General features: G+C 42.3%; 1 protein-coding gene across 1 annotated transcript in view; it reads left to right on the top strand.

Annotated features, from left to right (window-relative positions):
- LOC133452432 (receptor-type tyrosine-protein phosphatase F) overlaps positions 1-19,895 on the top strand; it is a 199,390-nt gene that overhangs the window by 115,928 nt on the left and 63,567 nt on the right. The window contains exons 13-18 of the mRNA XM_061731732.1: positions 5,417-5,534; positions 8,491-9,063; positions 12,362-12,462; positions 12,767-13,014; positions 16,471-16,549; positions 18,690-18,914. Coding sequence (XP_061587716.1) covers positions 5,417-5,534; positions 8,491-9,063; positions 12,362-12,462; positions 12,767-13,014; positions 16,471-16,549; positions 18,690-18,914 — 1,344 coding nt within the window. The remainder of the gene's footprint in view (positions 1-5,416; positions 5,535-8,490; positions 9,064-12,361; positions 12,463-12,766; positions 13,015-16,470; positions 16,550-18,689; positions 18,915-19,895) is intronic.

Raw genomic sequence — 19,895 nt, 5'->3', positions numbered from 1 at the left:
TCCCCTCATCACCTGCTCCGTCCTGCACCATCCACACCTCGACCCCCCGCTCTTCTCGTCTCCAATTTGTCCCTCATCAGTGTCACCGGCGTCGTCTCTGCCGGCCGTTGTCAGCCCGGCCACCCATCAGTGAACTCCTCTGCAGCGACTGAACTGCGGCGCCCGTTGCCGGTGAACGCCGGCCGCCGCCGCCGCCGCGTTCTGCATCAGTGGGGTTCGATGTCACAGGGCTAACATAGCGGCGCTGGTAATAGGATTTCATGCTCGGTGCTGACGGAGCCCCGCGGCACGAAATGGGCTTTCACTTCCCCCAGGAATCACTTGGCCAAGCACAGCGAGCAAGGAGAACATTTTGGAAACATATTGAAATATAATGAATAAAGGGTCGTCCCTCCGCTTCTGGTCGGAGAAAAGTAATGCCTCACAGATTTTTACATAGTTATTGGTCGTTGTCCAGAATGAGAGCGTTATCCCGCTGAACCAAGGCCTTTCACATCACACTGGACTCCGAGGCCAATAGGTAACAAGGCAGTGCATCATAAACAAAAAAATAAAGATCGCAATCCACTGGACTCAGTTACCCAGTTCGTTTTCACGCCACTCCACTTTCCTGAACTTCCTTTTTCTATTTGACTCCATCTCCTCCATCCCACTGTTGTTCTTGTGAGAGCATGACTCTTTTGACACCTACATCCATATCCCAGTGAAAAAAAGTCCAGTGCTTTTTTTCCCTTGTGTTGTCTCTGACTCATTTCTCTCCCCGCCCTGTGTCCTGTGTCTTCTCTCCCATCAGTGGAATATTGAAGAATCCACCGAGCATGTGAGTAACCCTCATGTGTGCTGCTGGGTAGCCTTGCAGGGCAGGTTCTTCTCCCCTCTTCAGTTTGGGGGCGCTTGTGTGTTCTGGATCCCGGTTTGGTGTGTGTGTGCGTGTGTGTGTGTGTGTGTGTGTGTGTGTGTGTGTGTGTGTGTGTGTGTGTGTGTGTGTGTGTGTGTGTGTGTGTGTGTGTGTGTGTGTGTGTGTGTGTGTGTGTGTGTGTGTGTGTGTGTGTGTGTGTGTGTGTGTGTGTGTGTGTGTGTGTGTGTGTGTGTGTGTGTGTGTGTGTGTGTGTGTGTGTGTGTGTTTATAGCTACTTCTGTGTAAGCCATGCCTGTAACCCACTTGGTCTGAATCCTGAGGAAAGATCACAGCTTTATCATGACCAGGAGTAGGAATGGGTGATATTTTACCGTTCACGATAAACCGTCAAAATAATTCCTCACGATAAGAATTTGTCATCTCGCGGTAAAAACGATAAATTCCTGTTGATGACGTTTTTGTGTAAAGCTGATTTATGGTTCTGTGTTAAATCCACGCACAACGTACAGGAAGGAAGGAAGGAAGGAAGGAAGGAAGGAAGGAAGGAAGGAAGGAAGGAAGGAAGGAAGGAAGGAAGGAAGGAAGGAAGGAAGGAAGGAAGGAAGGAAGGAAGGAAGGAAGGAAGGAAGGAAGGAAGGAAGGAAGGAAGGAAGGAAGGAAGGAAGGAAGGAAGGAAGGAAGGAAGGAAGGAAGGAAGGAAGGAAGGAAGGAAGGAAGGAAGGAAGGAAGGAAGGAAGGAAATGAGCCTGGAAGGAAGGAAGGAAGGAAGGAAGGAAGGAAGGAAGGAAGGAAGGAAGGAAGGAAGGAAGGAAGGAAGGAAGGAAGGAAGGAAGGAAGGAAGGAAGGAAGGAAGGAAGGAAGGAAGGAAGGAAATGAGCCTGGAAGGAAGGAAGGAAGGAAGGAAGGAAGGAAGGAAGGAAATGAGCCTGGAAGGAAGGAAGGAAGGAAGGAAGGAAGGAAGGAAGGAAGGAAGGAAGGAAGGAAGGAAGGAAGGAAGGAAGGAAGGAAGGAAGGAAGGAAGCCAGGAAGGAAGGAAGCCAGGAAGGAAGGAAGCCAGGAAGGAAGGAAGCCAGGAAGGAAAGAAAGAGGATAAATTCCCGTTGATGAGGTTTTTGTGTAACAAACATGGCGGATCTGAGAGCGAGATAGATTTATAGTTACAAAGGTGGAGTTGAATTGGTATTTTTTTTATCGTTATCGGGATAAATGCCAGAAATGATCGTGATACATTTTTTATTCCATACCGCCCAGCCCTAGACCACAGCAAAAAATGTGGGATCATTTCTGCGTGTGTTTTTTTGTTTTCCTTGACTGTAATTTGATCTAAAAGCTACCACAACCTCAGAGCAGGGGTGATGAGTATTACTTCAGCTTAGAATGTATTTACAGGTCAACATTTTACCATAAGACCTGCCAGCAGCAGCTGTGCACTTGCAGGGCTGAGGCCGTGGGTACAGTGTGCACGGCGTGTATTGAACCACCGAGCGTACAGTTCAGTCAGAGGCAGCATGTCACTATCTCAGCGCGACGCTGACATTAATCAGGCTCGCCTAACCTGCTGTCTCCCCCACTGTTCCTGATGACACGCCTATCTGAGGGGAGAAGCTGTGATTTTTATCGGCTCCACACATCTCCCAGATATCCGCCAGCCCTTCGTGTTCTTTTCATATGCGCGAATGGCAGCTCGCTGCCGCGCGGCTGTCGCGCAGCCTTTTGTCATGACTTATAATATCCTAGAAGTCATATTGCGCAACCCGGAGGCGCCGAGTCGCTCACCGTTCCTCGTCAGACGTTCAGCGAAAGTCTGATTGAACAAACACCGTTTCAGCATTCAAGCAAATGTAGAGAAATATTAAGCTGCAGCTTTTATGGAGTCGTATGACAGGATTCATTTGAGCAGTTTTCACCCTGGAAACCTGGGGAATCAATCCCATTGACCACCTGCAAAGGTTGGGAGATGCAGTTTTTCTATCTGCATTTTTATTTTTGTTAATCTCAATACTCGACCTGTTTTATGGGTGGGACGGCAGGGAGCGTGCAGCTCGTTAAACGTATGTGGCGGCGCTAGGTTCCAGAAACGAGGCTAAGCAGCAGACAGTCCTCTGGCTAGAGACAGACCTGCCTCCACTCCCTCTGCTGTTAAAGTGTTGATTAACACCTGTCAGCCAGCCAGCTAAATATTGTCAGAGGATGTCTTCTCTTCACACCTCTTTATTGTTTTTTTATTTTAGCATCCTGTGTGCCAGGTACTGCAGGTAATGCAGTATGACACGCCTCAGATGGATGCCTGCGGCAGGAATATGAGCATGTTTACTTACCCGTGGCTTGATTTAAACAGTTTTGCTAAATTTCAGCCCTCATACTGCAGTGCAGGGCCGCCGCAAGGGGTGTGCGAACCGTGCGACCGCACGGGGCCTCGCGCCCCAAGGGGCCTCGCGCTATGGGCCGTTTTTGAAAATTTTTTTTTTTTTTTTTTTTTTTTTTTTCGTTTTTTCCCTTATAAATATCAACAGTCACGTTCCATTACAGACCTAAATGTGTACTAGTCTGTGCATATCAATAAATATATGTGCAATGATGCCCGTGTCTGTTGTTCAATACAACTGGTCAGACCAAGCGCAGACACAAGCTGCTCTGATCCTGATGGGTGGAGTTGGAACAAACTGTCACACAATGTCGAGAGAACGAGACAGATTCAGGAAATTTCCATCAGGGGATGAAAAAAGAAAAAAATTAAAGAAAATGGAAGAGTTTAATGCCTCTCTGAAAGGCTTGTTTGATAAATTTGTGAGAAAAATCACCAATTTTTGGGTTTTTGGGTTTTTGGAAACCCCCCCCCCCGGCCATCTCGCACAGGGCCTCGCAAATCTCCCAGACGGCTCTGCTGCAGTGCATGTAGTTTATACGTGTAGCGAACAGTACAATGTGTGCACATTGACTAAAGGAAACAGTTGTCTCAATTATGCTGGACATTTTTGTCCAGACTTTTTCCCTCTGTAGTGAGGACAGAGAGGTTTACATGGAATAATCCATTCCTAGTTTACTGGTTGACTTGGTCTCTGCAAGGCCCCTTGGTGCTGCTCTAAGCATTTGCTTGGTTGGAACAACTTTGAAGCTTTTGCTTCAACAGTGTTTCTAGACCTGGATCGACCTTCCCAGAGCAGAGGGAGGGACGGTCTCTGCAGCTGCCATCGCCGACCGTTAAAGCCATTTTGCATGATTAAAGTAATGAAATTTCCACCGTAAATTTAAAATGGTTTTATGATTCAGTTATTTAGCACTCCCCCCCCTTTTGCCTCTCTCTTAAAGGTTGGCATAGGAGCACCGAATGTCAATTTTTAAAAGAAACGAAGCAGTAAAAAGCATAGTCAGACATACAGTAGAGCTCGTACAGAGAATGAAATGTTCTTCCGTGCTGATGTAATTAAAACTTAATTAGCTAGAGAAACAAAACCATATGATATTCTGAGACTGAAGACTGGGAAGACTTCCGGCAGGAAGGCTCGCAGGCATCTCCTGCATTCGTCCTCCCGGTGGCCCCAGAGACGGGCAGCTCCGGCGTGTGTGCTCAGGCCCCGAGCATCCATCCGCTGCGGTGTGCGTGCTCATGTCTGCAGATATCACTGAGCGGGTGCCCATGTGCACATCGACGCCCGTACGTCTGCCTGTGCACGTACTTCTGAGAGTTCACATTCAGTACGTTGTTGTATATTTAGATACTGTATAAATTGGCAAGTATGTCCATTTGTGTACGTGTGTTTGTGTGTTTACATCAGGGCTTTGTTTGAGCTCCGAGTGTTTAATTCCAGCGTGTGGGTGTGTTTTTATTCAGACTGATGCAGTCTGGTGAAGTGAGTGCCAGCACTGTAGCAGGCTCCCAATAACGGTGTGTTTTTTCTGTCCGTGTGCGTCTGGACGCCGAGTAACTCATTGGTTCAACCGCCAACCGGTGTGTCTTTGTGTCAAAGCCGCCTGGATGTCCAGCCGGAGGACGAGAGTCAGCCAGGACTCTGATTTAATTATTCAAGGGTTTAATATTTATTAATCTCAAATATTTATTTAAACACCACTCTCACAGTCGGAAATGAACTATTTTGTGGGCTTTTAACAGACTGCAGTGTAGCGATGATCCAAAGCTCCTCTGGGTATAATGGTGCTTATCCAGGCGGCAGACATGAACACTGACACACTGGTGATGTTCTGGTTCATTTGGTTTGTTGGTAAATGGGTGTGTGTGTGTTTGGGTGTGTGTGTGCGCCTTACAATTGGCACAGGAGTTTTTCTTCAATAAGAAAAGTTCCTGTTCCTGTTTGTGTGCCTTCAAAACCTTTCTGTGTGAAATATTTCAAATGTTCTGTTCTTAAATGAAATGATCAACAGGTTTCTGAGTGGATTTTATTGCGGTTTCTTCCGGGAGTGTGTGTTTTTAAAGGGGTACCCGTTTGTTTGAAGGGGTTGTGTGCTGTTTTATTTTATTTTTTTCCTTCCTGAGAAGGTTTCGCTGAGAATCCTTGAGTCATTTTCAGGTCTGATCTTGTGACTTTGACCATTTTTCAGGAGACCATCATCGGCGGCCTGCAGTCTGAAACCACCTACTCCGTCACCGTGGCCGCCTACACCACCAAGGGGGACGGAGCTCGCAGCAAAGCTAAAGTCATCACCACGACTGGAGCAGGTCAGGAGAAGTTTATCAGGGTTTCAATATCGGTCCACAGTGAACACTGATATTCATTTTAGGGTTTAAAGCTCCTTACCTCTTTGTTTGTTATTCAAGGCCAAAAGCATGCCAAGGACCCACAGTACTGAAATGCCACGTTGATCTGAAATACCATCTCATTTTTGTTGAAGTATCATGAATAACCTTCATTCTGCTCAATCCAACTGTCTGTTGGCTGGATTTTTGATCCGTCCCTCTATTGTGAGAGATTTATCAAAGTTGGTGCTGCATACTTGGGAGAATAGAGTCGCCATCAGGTCCTTCATTTACCAGAGAAAACTGTGTTTACATGCAGTCAATAACCCTTTTAAAACCTGAATATTGGCAATAACTGGAACTTTTACAGCCATGTTAATACCAATAACCCTTTTAAAACCCGAATATTGGCAATAACCCGAATTTGTGCGGCCATGTAAACACTAATAACCCCTTTGAATAACCCGAATTTGCTCATATTCCGGTTTTTAAAAACCTGAATATGAGCCCTGGGTTACTCCTTTTAAAACCTGAATATTCGGTCATGTAAACACCAAACGGGATATCCCCATCAAGCGGAACATGAATTTGTTTTCTGGGCATGCTCTTTTCGTTAGGAATCTTGGTCTTTTGAGTCCAGGAAGTTCTTATAAACACGGAGAAACGCAAGACCACGCCACACTTTTGGAGTGAGGAGGACACTAATCATTTTATAAATGTAATGAAGGATATGAACATTTTGGCATTTGTAGACGGTAGAAAGTACCGGGATAGCGAGATTTACAAGAAGGTGAGCGAAAAGTTGCGTGAAGCAGCATTTGTTTTAAATTTGGATACAGGAAGAAGAAGCGGAAATTAAAGTAATTGCGTCATCACGTTCTCCGTGCGTCGCTGGTTTGATCCAGATATCCCAAATGATTAATTACCATGTAAACAGGGATAACCCTGTTTGCTCACGCATGTAACGGAATATTCTGAATGTTTCAGTAACCGGAATATTAGCAATAACCCGAATTTTGACTGCATGTAAACGTAGTCATGGTTTTGTTCTTCAGTGTAAATTAGTACAATGACCTTTCAAACCTGGGTCAGCTGGATCTGCTGCTGGAAAGTTTCCTCCTGGGTCAACACGCTGTTATTTTATTGAGTGTGAATGTGTGCTTTGTTTCGAGTTGCATTAGTGTGCATTGTTCTAAAATACCTTTTAAGCGTATGTGATTGCCAACTAAAACATTCCATATGGAAGAGCGGAAGTTGAGAGGTTAATTTTACTGCACTTTTACAGCGAACAGCTGCTCGCTCACTAGGGCTGAAGGTTCAGTCAACAATTTTCAAAAAAGAAATGTTCTTAGTATGTCATTTTTACTCATAATTGTGGGCCATTACAGTCTGAGGAATAGTTGAATGCCATCGCTTCCTGTTACAGTAGTCTACACGGTTGTCCTGGAGAGGAAAATTGGCATGTGTGGTAGTGAGGTTGAGACTGAGGGTAAAAACGCTGCTGCCTGCACTGGGAAAGGCTGTCTGTTTTAGAGGGTAAAAAAAAACCTGCAAATATGTGCTTTACTTGCAAAGACCAAAAACAGGACAGCAGGCTCCGTTTAAGCTGTATGATACCAAGAGTTTATGATACCGTCTTCATGAATTTGATGTACATAAATAAGGTCATGCCTACGTCCAGGGTGCGATTTGGCGGTGGGGATGGTGGGGATTTTCCCCCCTCTGGTTTACACGTCCTACCATCTGCTGAATTATTTTTATCCTCGGTGGGGACAAAATGTGTCCCCCCCCACCCAAAGTATTTTCACCATTACATTGTAATTAATAACAAGTAATAACAACCAAAATACACAGAGTCCGTGTTCATTCTGCTTGTGCTGTGATTTTGATACCGGGAGCGAGTCAGACGCGTCGTGACCACAGAAAGCAGTTTTATTTTGAAAACCAACCGGATTTTCTTTGCATTCCAAAAGTCCAACTTCCCGGCCACCAAAATAAAAGATACAGTCAGTCAAATGAATTAAAAAATGAAAAGAATCCAGAGCAGCATATCCTCATATTTTACAGGATCACAACCAAAAATCCAGAGAAAAAATGCGACAGAAGATGAAACAAGATCTGACATTGCTGATCGGATGGAGAACAGCAGCATCTCCCCGGCTGAGGAGAGCTCCCGTGTTTTTCTGTTAAACTGATATCGAGAAAGAATTAAAAAAATATGAATTTTGTTTATTTTTATTTGGCACATTTAAAAACAATATTAGGAGAAACTATTTCTGCAAATGCAGTGGTTCAGTTCATGTTAAAAATAGGCCTACCGCCTACGTTATTTAGCTTAAGTGTAAGGTTTACACAAGAAACAAGTTTTCATATAACCTATACCAGGGGTCAGTAACCCGCGGCTCTAGAGCCGCATGCGGCTCTTTAGCGCCGCCCTAGTGGCTCCCTGGTGCTTTTTTTTTTTTAAATGTTTGACCTTTTTTTTTCCTTTTTTTCTTCTTTTTTTTCTTTTTTCCTTTTTTCTCTTTTTTTCTTCCTTTTTCCTTTCCTTTTTAATCTCGACATTTCGACTTTTTTCTCGACATTTCGACTTTTTTCTCAACATTTCGACTTTTTTCTCGAAATTCTACTTCAACATTAATCTCGACATTTCGCCTTTCGGCATTTGCCTTCATTCCAAAGCTTATACAAGACTTTTCATTTTTTGCGGCTCCAGACATATTTGTTTTTTGTGTTTTTGGTCCAATATGGCTCTTTCAACATTTTGGGTTGACCCCTGACCTATACTGTTGGCCCGCTGTTGTGTGGTAATTTTTCTGAATAAAAATATTTCTCAAAATTACCCCCCCCCCCCCCTCTGTTTTTTTCACAAATTGCACCCTGCCTATGTCAAATGATTTCAATTAGAATAATTTTTGTCTTTAATGTCTGTGTTTAGTGCCCGGCAGGCCTACGATGATCATCAGCACCACCCTGGACAAGACGGCGTTGATCCAGTGGCAGCCGCCCAAGGAAATGGTGGGTGAGCTGATGGGCTACCAGCTGCAGTACAAACGCACCGACGAGGAAACCTTCACGTCACGCGAGCTCCGGAAAACCGACGACCACTACACGGTCACGGGCCTGCACAAGGGCACCACGTACGTCTTCCGCCTCAGCGCCCGCAACCGCGCCGGGATAGGAGAGGCCTACGTGAAGGAGATCAGCACCCCGGAAGGCCTGCCCACGGGGTTCCCCATGAACCTGCAGGTCACGGGGCTGACGCAGGCCAGCACCCAGCTCACCTGGGAGCCCCCGCTGCTGGCGGAGAGGAACGGCAAGATCGTCTACTACCTGGTGGTGTACAGGGACATAAACAGCCAGCAAAACAGCACCAACCGCACGTCCGACACCCACATGACCATCCAGGGCCTCAACCCCGACACCACTTACGACATCCGCGTCCAGGCGTACACGGGGAAGGGCGGGGGGCCCCTCAGCCCCAGCATCCAGAGCAGAACCATGTCAAACGGTAGGAATGGTTTTAGTTTATTTAGTTTATTGTTTTGCACAGTTTTTAAAAAAAAATATACAGGAAATATCAATGATAAACACTAGGGGTGTGAATCTCTCCCTTACAAGACGATGCGATACGTATCCGATATATGGGCTCCGATGCGATTCAGGGACGATACATTTTATAGACCAGACGATTCGATCCGATACGATTTGGTACAATTTCGATGCAATTCGATTTTGTGGAATTTGATGCAATGTCATGCGATTCGATACGATGCGATCTGATATATTAATACATTTTTCAAAACTTTTCATTAAAAAGCTCAAGCAAGTAACAAATTGATATTATCTCATAAAGGACTATGGGAAAACAAAATAAAAAATACCTTTGTAAAGAAAGGCGGATGTCTGGATGACAAATGAATCATGTCATGTTTATTATTCCAATACTAAACAGTAAACACCAACATGAATACAAATACAAAACTATAAACTACTGTACTATACATTCTGACATGGAATGGAAGTCTCTGTCTCACACACCTATTTCTAAGAGATTCACTTTGGCAGGTACTTACTTTGTCAGGTGGAGAAATATGAAATATAAAGGTCTAGAAAATAAGGCTTAGCCCTCTTCTGGCTTCAGTACAGTGCAAAATTATTGTACTTTGCAAAGCTCCAAACTAACAATGAAAATCTCCTCAAAATTCCTCAACAATGCCACAAATCAGATCACAAAATTAAACTATAAAATGAGCCTGCTGTTATGTCAAAATCAATTTCATACCTTACAAATGGCCATAGTTTTGTCCAGTTTTCCTCCCTTTTTATAAAATCCAAACGTCTTCCAAACAAAAGATTTAAGATGTGTTCCTCCACTGTATATTTGTTCTCCGTTATCGTCTGCCATGATGCTCAATGCTGCAGCCAGCCTGTGTTTACGTTCGCTCATGTGTCGCACATTTTACAGCGTCATGCCGTGGTGATATGCGCGCGCCGGTGTCCTGCGCCGGAAGTAGGAAAGGAGCAGATCTCCAAGCTCACAACCTGCCTAAATGCAACGCACTGTGGGCTTGTAGATCTGCATTTTTACCGCAGTTACTCGGTGCATCGATTCCCAACGCTAGGACCGAACCAACGTCCCGTTTATGCTTTATTTGGTCCGATACAGTTCAACGTGCACCGATGTAGTCGCATCGTTGGTGTTAAACACCGATTAACGATGCATATCGATATTTTTTGACACTCCTAATAAACACTATAGGTGCAGGAAGAGGCAAAAAACCCAATGGGCTTATTTGAAGCTTCCATCGAAGATATTAAAATTTCATGTCAAGATTAACATACAAAAAACAGAAAGTAAAACTACACAAAAGTGATGGCAAACTAATAATGCAATATATAAATAATAAAGAATAAAGACGAAAAATAAGTGTGTGTGAGTGTGCATGGGATATTGTTTTTACAACTTATATTATATATATGTCACTATGAGTGAAACACAAAAAGAACAAAAAAACAAAAAGAACATGGATACATAAACAACAATACATTGGGAAAACAGTTACAAAACAGCAGTCAGGTGGTCCTTCAAACGTCTTTTGTAACATTTCAGAGAGGACGAGCTCTTTGCCAAGTGGGAAAAATCATTCCACAATTTAGTGCCCCTAAATCTAACCGAAAATTGACCTCTGCAAGTGAGAAATTTAGGAGGATGAAGAGCTGAGGATTGTCGCGTTGAATAAGAATGAATCTCTGAATTTAATTTAAAGTAAATCTTGAACTGTCCAGGAATATTACCTTCACTTGAATTTAGCTTATAAATAAAAACGCATATCTGAAAAATATTGATATCATAAATAGTAAGAATCTGGAGTTTTTGAAATAAAGGAGTAGATGAAGCGAGTGAATCTGATCGAGTTGCAATCCTAACAAAACGTTTCTGTAGGACCAGAATTTTGTGAAGATTTGTAGGAAAAGTATGGTCCATAAGCACTCCCGGGATTGATTTGAGAATATGTTATCATGGTTTAACTCATGCATATTTAAAAACTACAACCATTATATAATTGCTCTTTTGCATGTACGCACACACAGGAACTGCCCTCGTAATATTTATGAGCGCATATCACAGCTGGTGTCTCCAACTCTTGAACTGACTCCATCTCTATCAGAGCCACGTCTTTCTCATCTTGCACTCACTATATTGCAGCGCTGCTTATTGATTTATAGAGTGCTAATCTCATTACGTGCTACAGTCACATTACCACGCGTCCTCATCCTCCATCCCATTACACACAAATCTAAAGCGTACCCCAGCATGTACCTTGTCATGCGTTTTATAATCCTGTAAATGTAACATCTCTTATTTATTAATGTGCTTGATATTTTAAGACTCGCGTGGCCACTCCCACTGTCATAGACGGCTCCTGGTGATCACAGAGATCTCAGCCTGTTGCACGCGTCCTGCGGGGAATAGCGGGCTAATAAATGGAGCAGGTTCCCAGAGACTTGAGCTATTTTTACGTGAAATTGCAATCAAGCACGAATGCAGTCTGTATTCTTTAGGTTGTCTAGTTAGATTTCAAGGTATCAGAGCTGCACGGTTTGAAATTACATTTTGTAGTGCATAGGGCTGGGAGATACATCGAGATTTTAATATATATCGATATATTTTCAAACGCGATATGGTACGAGACAATATCGTTTATCGATTTAATTTTTTTTTTTTTTTTTTTTTTTTGATTTTGATATAGCTTATTTTGTGACTAATTGACTTGAATGTTTTATTTGAGATTTGCACAAATGTTTTGTTATTTGCACAACTGTCAACCTCAGTGGAAAAGTCTGCCTGTTACAGTCTACATTGTATTAATTGCACAGTGTATTTCAATTTAATTGTTATGCAGGAAAGGGATATTTGTTTTATTTTATTCAAGAAGCATTTTTATTCTCTATATGCAGGCAGTTTATTTTCATTTCATTTGTTTTATACATTTTGATATTGTGCAGACCTCTGTTAATAAAGGAACCTGTGTGAGATTTGGCACGAGGCTTTGTATTAAAACTGACTGTTTTTTTAAGGGTTTGCCTCAGAAAAAAAATGAAGCTAACAGAGATGCTATGCTATAATGCTTTGGGGGAAACCCCAATTATGGCACAGAAAAAATATCGAGATATATATCGAGTATCGCCATTTAGCTAGAAAATATCGAGATATGACTTTTGGTCCATATCGCCCAGCCCTAGTAGTGCACAAAATGTGTTGCTAAATGTCTTAATCAAAGATTTTTTTTTTCCCCCCGTTCTAGATTTCCCGACCCTTAACTTTGGTGTCAAAGCTGTCACTAAGACGTCCGTCCTCCTTACCTGGGATTTGCCCCCAAACTACAAATCTCAGGTTCCTTTTAAGGTGAGTGCCAAGCAAGAGGATGTTTTTTCCAGTCAGTGCTGAGGGTTGACATAAATAAATTCACCGTGAACTCTGACTTTATATAAGAGAAGCAAAGGCAAAGACCAGTGGACAAGTGTAACCCCCGAAGCACATTTGATAAGCTGTGACACGAGATGGGACTGCAGTGCTTCATACATGCCCTTGAGAGAGAGGGAATAAAGAGCAGTGTGTGTCTATGAAAGCATGTGTCTATGTTTGTCTACCTTACTTTAAACCAGAGCTCAGTACTTTTTTTTTTTTTTCCCCTCCTCTGTGCTTGCAGATCTTATATAACCAGCAAAGTGTGGAAGTGCAGGGAAACCTGAAGAGGAAACTGATCAATCAGTTGCAGGCGGACACGGAATACTCGTTTGTACTGACGAGCAGAGGCAACATCGCCGGGGGTCTGCAGCAGCAGGTGTCCGTCCGCACAGCCCCCGACCTGATCAAAACCAAGCCCATCATGCACTCGGCTCAAAGTGGCAAGATGACCATCAGCCTGCCCAAAGCCCAGACCACCAGCCGTGTCAGGTCAGTACGAGGGGGGCAGCACCGAACACTCTAGAGGCACAAAGGCAGAGAAAACCATGCCAACGGGGAAATGGGGAAATGTAAGAATTTAATAGTTTTGGAAACTCAAAGGGAATTAATATCCAGTCAGTAGACATAACAGAAAGTAGTAAACATTTATCTTTAATATTATGCATAAGCATTTAATGTTATTTAATCAGAGGTGTCAAAAGTATTCACATTCATTACTCAGGTAGAAGTATAGATACTAGAGTTTAAAAATACTCCTGTAGAAGTTGAAGTATCATCTCAAGTTTTTTACTCAAGTAAAAGTATAAAAGTACTGGTTTCAAAACTACTTAAAGTATAAAAGTAAAAGTAATGTAATGGGGAAAAAAGCCATTAAGGACAAAAGCCATTGAAAATGAATGCATCTTAGTATAATGCAAATATATTAAAGAACCATATATGTGTACTATTGAGCATTAACATGTGTTTCAGAGAGCAGGAGATATGATGACTAGTTGCCTATAAGTATTGTAATGGTGCAAAAAGTCAAACTTCAGAGGCATGTTATCATTTATCTTAACCTTTATTGGAATGTACATCCAAGTTTAGTTGCAGGAATCTGAGGGAACGGATGTAAGAACAAAACTGGACAAGAACATCTGAAACAACCACAACCAAATTCACTCTATCCGGATGGAGCAATTTAACTGGATAGATTTTTTTTAAAGGCCGAAATGAAATAGAGTAACGAGGCTGTTTTTAAAATGTAAGGAGTAAAAAGTACAGATAATTGTGTGAAAATGTAAGGAGTAAAAGTAAAAAGTCGTCTGAAAAATAATTACTCCAGTGAAGTATAGATAACCAAAATTTCTACTTAAGTAAGGTAACGAAGTATTTGTACTTTGTTACTTGACACCTCTGTATTTAATAACTAGGTTATCATTAAATATTTACTTTTATTTAAATAATACCATCAATAAATGATTTTGGGGGCGTGTTTGTAGTTCTGAACACTAAAAGCATCACTTTGTTGCTGATAAAATGTCATCCTTTGGGATTTCATATTAAAACACCTACACTGAAAACTGAACCTCGGACAGCCTTTCTTCCAATTACAGCAGCCCAGATGGCACAATTGTATTTGATCAATACTGAAACAGCGTTTCTGAAAGCTGCAAACTTTCTTCTCAGCCGTTTTTTTATCACAGAGAGGCTGATGATGACTAAGAGTTAACACCCGGCTGAGCTCTGCTGTGTTTTCACTCAAGCTGTTGTGAGCAGACACACAAGTAAATCCTTTCTTTGAGAGGGGACACGCAGAGATACACGTATGGAAGGGGGAGGGAGAAGTGTTGATTTTTGTCAGACAAAAATTACAGGGCTGCCGCGGCTCGCCCGAGGTCCAGCACAGACCCGTAGACAAAGAGAGCAGATGATTGAGAACGGGAGAGCCGGGGGGGGGGGGTGCGCGGGGATTGGAAAGGGGGACGCGGGGGGTTGTTACACATGTCTGCTCGTGCTCCCAGACCGGAGTCGGTGTCGAATCACGGATGCGGAGCGTGGAAAGAAGAGGAGAGACGCAGCTGCTTTCGCTGTCAGCGGCTGCTCGTTTCACCGAATGTCACAATGGCAGGAAAAGTTTGAGCTGAAAGAAAACTGTCAGGGGGAAAAAATGAGCGAGACGGCGGCAGAAAGCTAATGTAGATGAAAGGAAACAAAACCACTTGTACATGGTGTCCTCGTGCAACCGGGCTCCTTGATGCCTCCTCCTTTACCCAACCTCCTTAGTTTGACCCCTTCTCATGTCTGTAGTTTCAGTCTTTTGATTTTTGCAGTGATAGCAATTAGGAATGAGTGATATTTTACCGTTCACGATTTACTGTCAAAAAAATTCCTCACAATAAGAATTTGTCATCTCGCGGTAAAAACGATAAATTCCCGTTGATGACGTTTTTGTGTAAAGCTGATTTATGGTTCTGCCTTAAATCCACGCACAACGTACAGGAAGGAAGGAAGGAAGGAAGGAAGGAAGGAAGGAAGGAAGGAAGGAAGGAAGGAAGGAAGGAAGGAAGGAAGGAAGGAAGGAAGGAAGGAAGGAAGGAAGGAAGGAAGGAAGGAAGGAAGGAAGGAAGGAAGGAAGGAAGGAAGGAAGGAAGGGAAAAAAGAAGGAAGGAAGGAAGGAAGGAAGGAGGAAAGAAGGGAAAAAGAAGGAAGGAAGGGAAAAAAGAAGGAAGGAAGGAAGGAAGGAAGGAAGGGAAAAAAGAAGGAAGGAAGGAAGGAGGAAAGAAGGGAAAAAGAAGGAAGGAAGGGAAAAAAGAAGGAAGGAAGGAAGGAAGGAAGGAAGGAAGGAAGGAAGGAAGGGAGGAAAGAAGGAAGGAAGGGAAAAAAGAAGGAAGGAAGGAAGGAAGGAAGGAAGGAAGGAAGGAAGGAAGGAAGGAAGGAAGGAAGGAAGGAAGGAAGGAAAAAAGAAGGAAGGAAGGGAAAAAAGAAGGAAGGAAGGAAGGAAGGAAGGAGGAAAGAAGGGAAAAAGAAGGAAGGAAGGGAAAAAAGAAGGAAGGAAGGGAAAAAAGAAGGGAAAAAAGAAGGAAGGAAGGAAGGAAGGAAGGAAGGGAAAAAAGAAGGGAAAAAAGAAGGAAGGAAGGGAAAAAAGAAGGAAGGAAGGAAGGAAGGAAGGAAGGAAGGAAGGAAAGGGGAGAAGGAAGGGAGAAAAGAGGAAGGGAAGAAGGAAGGAGAGAGCAGGAGGAAAGAAGGAAGGGAGGGAAGAAAGGAAGGAAGAAAGAAAGAAAGAAAGAAAGAAAGAAAGAAAGAAAGAAAGAAAGAAAGAAAGAAAGAAAGAAAGAAAGAAAGAAAGAAAGAAAGAAAGAAAGAAAGAAAGAAAGAAAGAAAGAAAGAATGAAGGATAAATTCCCGTTGATTACGTTTTTGTGTAACAAACATGGCGGATCTGAGAGCGAGATAGATTTATAGTTATAAAGGTGGAGTTGAATTGGTATTTTTTTTATCGTTATCGGGATAAATGCCGGAAATTATCGTGATACATTTTTTAGTCCATACCGCCCATCCCTAATAGCAATACAAGAAGACCAACACACACACACACACACACACACACACACTTGCATAGCTGCTCCTATTAACCTCAGGAATCCTGCAGGGATGTCTATTAGCTGAGAGCCGCCCTCACTGGGACAGTGTTTGTTCCAGGATACATGACAGATGTTCCCGGTGATTAGCCTTTAATTGGAGAATGCAGAGCCAATCTGCTGGTGTTCGACCTTGGTTCCACCCACTTGTACAACCCTCAAATTTTGAATTCATCCCAACGAGCCTAACAGTCAGAAGAATGTCTAAACATGTGGTTATTACTGCACTTGGCCCGCTTTGATCTCAGCATGCATATTATTCAGGCATTCCGCCTTAACAACAGGCTTTATTTTTTACTCATTTATTTATTTCTTTTTTTGGCAGGTGGTACTACATCGTAGTGGTGCCGGATTCCAAGGCGACGCAGAACTGGAAAAATCCAGACGAGATGGACCTGGACGAGGTGAGTGCCAGGCTGCTTGCTGATTGGCTAATGTGCCAGGTCAGGGGTCAGAAATAGCATCATGCATTCCAACCGGGTAGGGAGGCGCTGGCAGAAGATAATTATCTCCACCCTCCCCGGCTCAGGGAGGACGAGGTGGCAGGGCAGCGAGACTTTAAACAATGACTCACTCGAGGAGGTGGGGAGTGTCCTGATTGGATGCCAGGGCCGCGGTCGCTAACCATCTGTTGGATCTACGTTTGCAAAGCACAGAAGACGGATTTAACGTGCGACAACTGCTATACGTGTTCACTCATCCACACTTATTTATACTTCTTAAAGCGGATTTTAGAAAATGACAGCTTCAGTCTTTTCATACACGTGTTCCATGCAAAGTTTTTCATGCTATTCAAAGGAGAAGAAATAATTAGGACTCCATTATTCTGCAAGGATCCTCCTCACAAATGAAGGAATTTAACATAAATAGCACATTATGCTAAATTGTAATAGTGTGGTGTTTAAGTACACTACAAGGATTGTTGGTCTGAATTGCTTTTGTCGAAGCTCCCTGTAGAAATAGCAGAGGAAAAGGAAGGAGGAAAGAGATGGGAGTCCCTGATTCATTAGGCACTGAGCAGGCCATTGTCTCCTCCCTCCAACACAATGATTTAATAAAGCTACATCTGGAGCAAGCACATGAGACATCACTGACAGAAAACAAACTGCTGCTAAAAACACAATGCCGCAGTGCTGTGTGCTACTGCTCATTTATTAACCAGCCTGGCACTCGTGCTGAGATTGTGTGCCGGAGCAAGCACTAATTGCTCACTTCGTAGCTTGGCTGCATTGTTTGTTGTTGTATCAGTGTGCAAAGGGCATTTTCAGCTCTCTGGAATCATTATCTCGTAAACCACAGAAGCAGAACCGGACCTGGACTTATGGCATCATTGCAAAAGGCTCAGGAGTTGATGAATTTTAGGAGATCAGTTGCTGTGTTGCATGTAAATGAGTTTTGGTGCAAATTCAAGCCACAAAGATATTTTTCAGAAATCAGAAATCAGAAAAGGGTTTATTGCCAAGTTTGTTAACACACACAAGTAATTTATTGTGGTGATTGGTGCAATACAATACAAATATAAAAACAAATATATATAAGACATCAAATAAAATGTATAAACAGAAATGTACAATATGGTTTTAAAGTGCCGGATATGAGTCTGTACAAAAAGTGACTTAGTGACTTTCAACCGCTACAATATAATGTAGTTAATTTAGTCACATTATTGCTGGCAGAGGTGGGTAGAGTAGCCAAAAATTGTACTCAAGTAAAAGTACTGTTACTTCAGAATAATATGACTCAAGTAGAAGTAAGAAGTAGTCATCCAAATAATTACTTGAGTAAAAGTAAAAAAGTACTTGTTGAAAAAACTACTCAAGTACTGAGTAACTGTTGAGTAACGTCTGATTTATTTTTTTTAACACAACCATTCAAACAGACAAAAGTACAAAATAATCATCTTCAGGCAAATTCAATCAATAAAATAATAAAATAAATTAAAAGTAATAAAAAATAAAAAATTGCTTAAATTAAAATAATCTTAAAGTAAATTCAAGTACTTTAATAAATAATAAAATAAATAAAATAATAACAGAATAAAAAAATAAATTAAGCACAAGTAGCACAAAATTTCAAGCCTTTGTACTTTTCTTTTTTTAACCAGGCAGAACTAGAACAAGCCCATGAACTTATAGAAACTCTGTGTGTGTTTAAATCTGTGTAAATGTGACAAAACATGCAAAAACAAACATTTTTCCCAAAGAATCACCCAGTGATGTCATGAGATTGACGCGTACGCGGATAAAAGGGATAAAAGAAAAGTAACAGCTCAACGTAGCCTAATGTAGCGGAGTAAGAGTAACAGTTTCTTCTTCACAAATCTACTCAAGTAAAAGTAAAAAGTATAGTGATTCAAAACTACTCCTAAAAGTACAAAATGTCCCAAAACTTACTCAAGTAAATGTAATGAAGTAAATGTAACTCGTTACTACCCACCTCTGATTGCTGGGAAACGTGTGTTTTACTTGTGACATTTTCTGACAGGCTCTCACAAGACGGGTGTCTGCTAACTGTAATGTTGTTGCTAATTTTGAGTGTATCCAGCTGCTCAGGTCGAGTGAAGGTCCCGCCCTGAGACGCAGACGTCACCTGGACTCCTCTAAGCCGTACATCGCAGCCAAGCTGGATTCCCTACCAGCCTCCTTCACGCTGGGCGACGAGAAGAGCTACAACGGCTTCTACAACAAGCCCTTGACCGGTCAGCAGGAGTACTACTGCTTCGTCCTGGCGGTGCTTCAAGACGAGGGCACAGACGGCGCTTCTAATTACGTAAGACGTGCACAGTTTTTTCCACGGAGCGATTCTGGCAAAATGTTCATACTAGGGATGGGCGGTATGGACTAAAAGATTTATCACGATCATTTCTGGCATTTATCCCGATAATGATAAAAATGACGATAGAAAAAATTCAACTCCACCTTTTTAACTATAAATCTATCACCACATTTAGTCTTTGGAGCCCCCAAATCACTGCTCTAAAAGAATACTAAATGCTACTAAACTACACCAATTAAATTGAATTAATAAAAACCAATTAAATTAGTACACCTGTACTGCAAAACTGTAATGACTCAAATGAAACAAGTTTGAAATGTAAGAACAGATTCAACATTTATTCAAACTGCATGGCTTAAACAGTGGGATAACAGTGCAAACAGCAAAAGTACCATTGTCGTTCAAGTTTTCTTAGCTTATAAAATCACAAAGTAGAAAAAAAATACAACCTGATAAAGAAATAGGACAAATAAATAAATGCCATCCTTTGCACTCACTGTTTTTTTGCAGACTCTGATGATGTTTGCTCCTCGTCTCTCTTTTTAAATCCAAACCAGTTCCGGATAACGGAGCTGGAGCCTCCTCGCTCTCAGATCCGCCTTCCGCCATGTTTGTTACACAAAAACGTCATCAACGGGAATTTATCGTTTTTACCGCGAGATGACAAATTCTTACCGTGGGGAATATTTTTGACGGTATATCGTAAACGGTAAAATATCGCCCATTCCTAGTTCATACCTGAAAGCGTAACCTAATTTTTATTTGTAGACATCACCTTCTTCTCCCTGCACAAATACTATTTTAAATGCATGCCCTGTTTTCCGGCTCCACCCACCTCGCCCCCTCAGGCGTTACCAAAGAGGCTGTGTGTTTTTTTTTTTTTACCGCCGCTGCTTACCCTTTTAATACAGCCGTATCTAAAAGTAATTGCAGCTCGTCCCAACGACGCCCTTATCGCTTGACAATTACATCAAA

This window comes from Cololabis saira, chromosome 10, assembly GCF_033807715.1.
Source record: "Cololabis saira isolate AMF1-May2022 chromosome 10, fColSai1.1, whole genome shotgun sequence".
In the NCBI taxonomy this organism is placed as follows: domain Eukaryota; kingdom Metazoa; phylum Chordata; class Actinopteri; order Beloniformes; family Belonidae; genus Cololabis; species Cololabis saira.
Note: the sequence above shows the minus strand (reverse complement) of the source record. Positions and strands in the feature narration are given on the sequence as shown.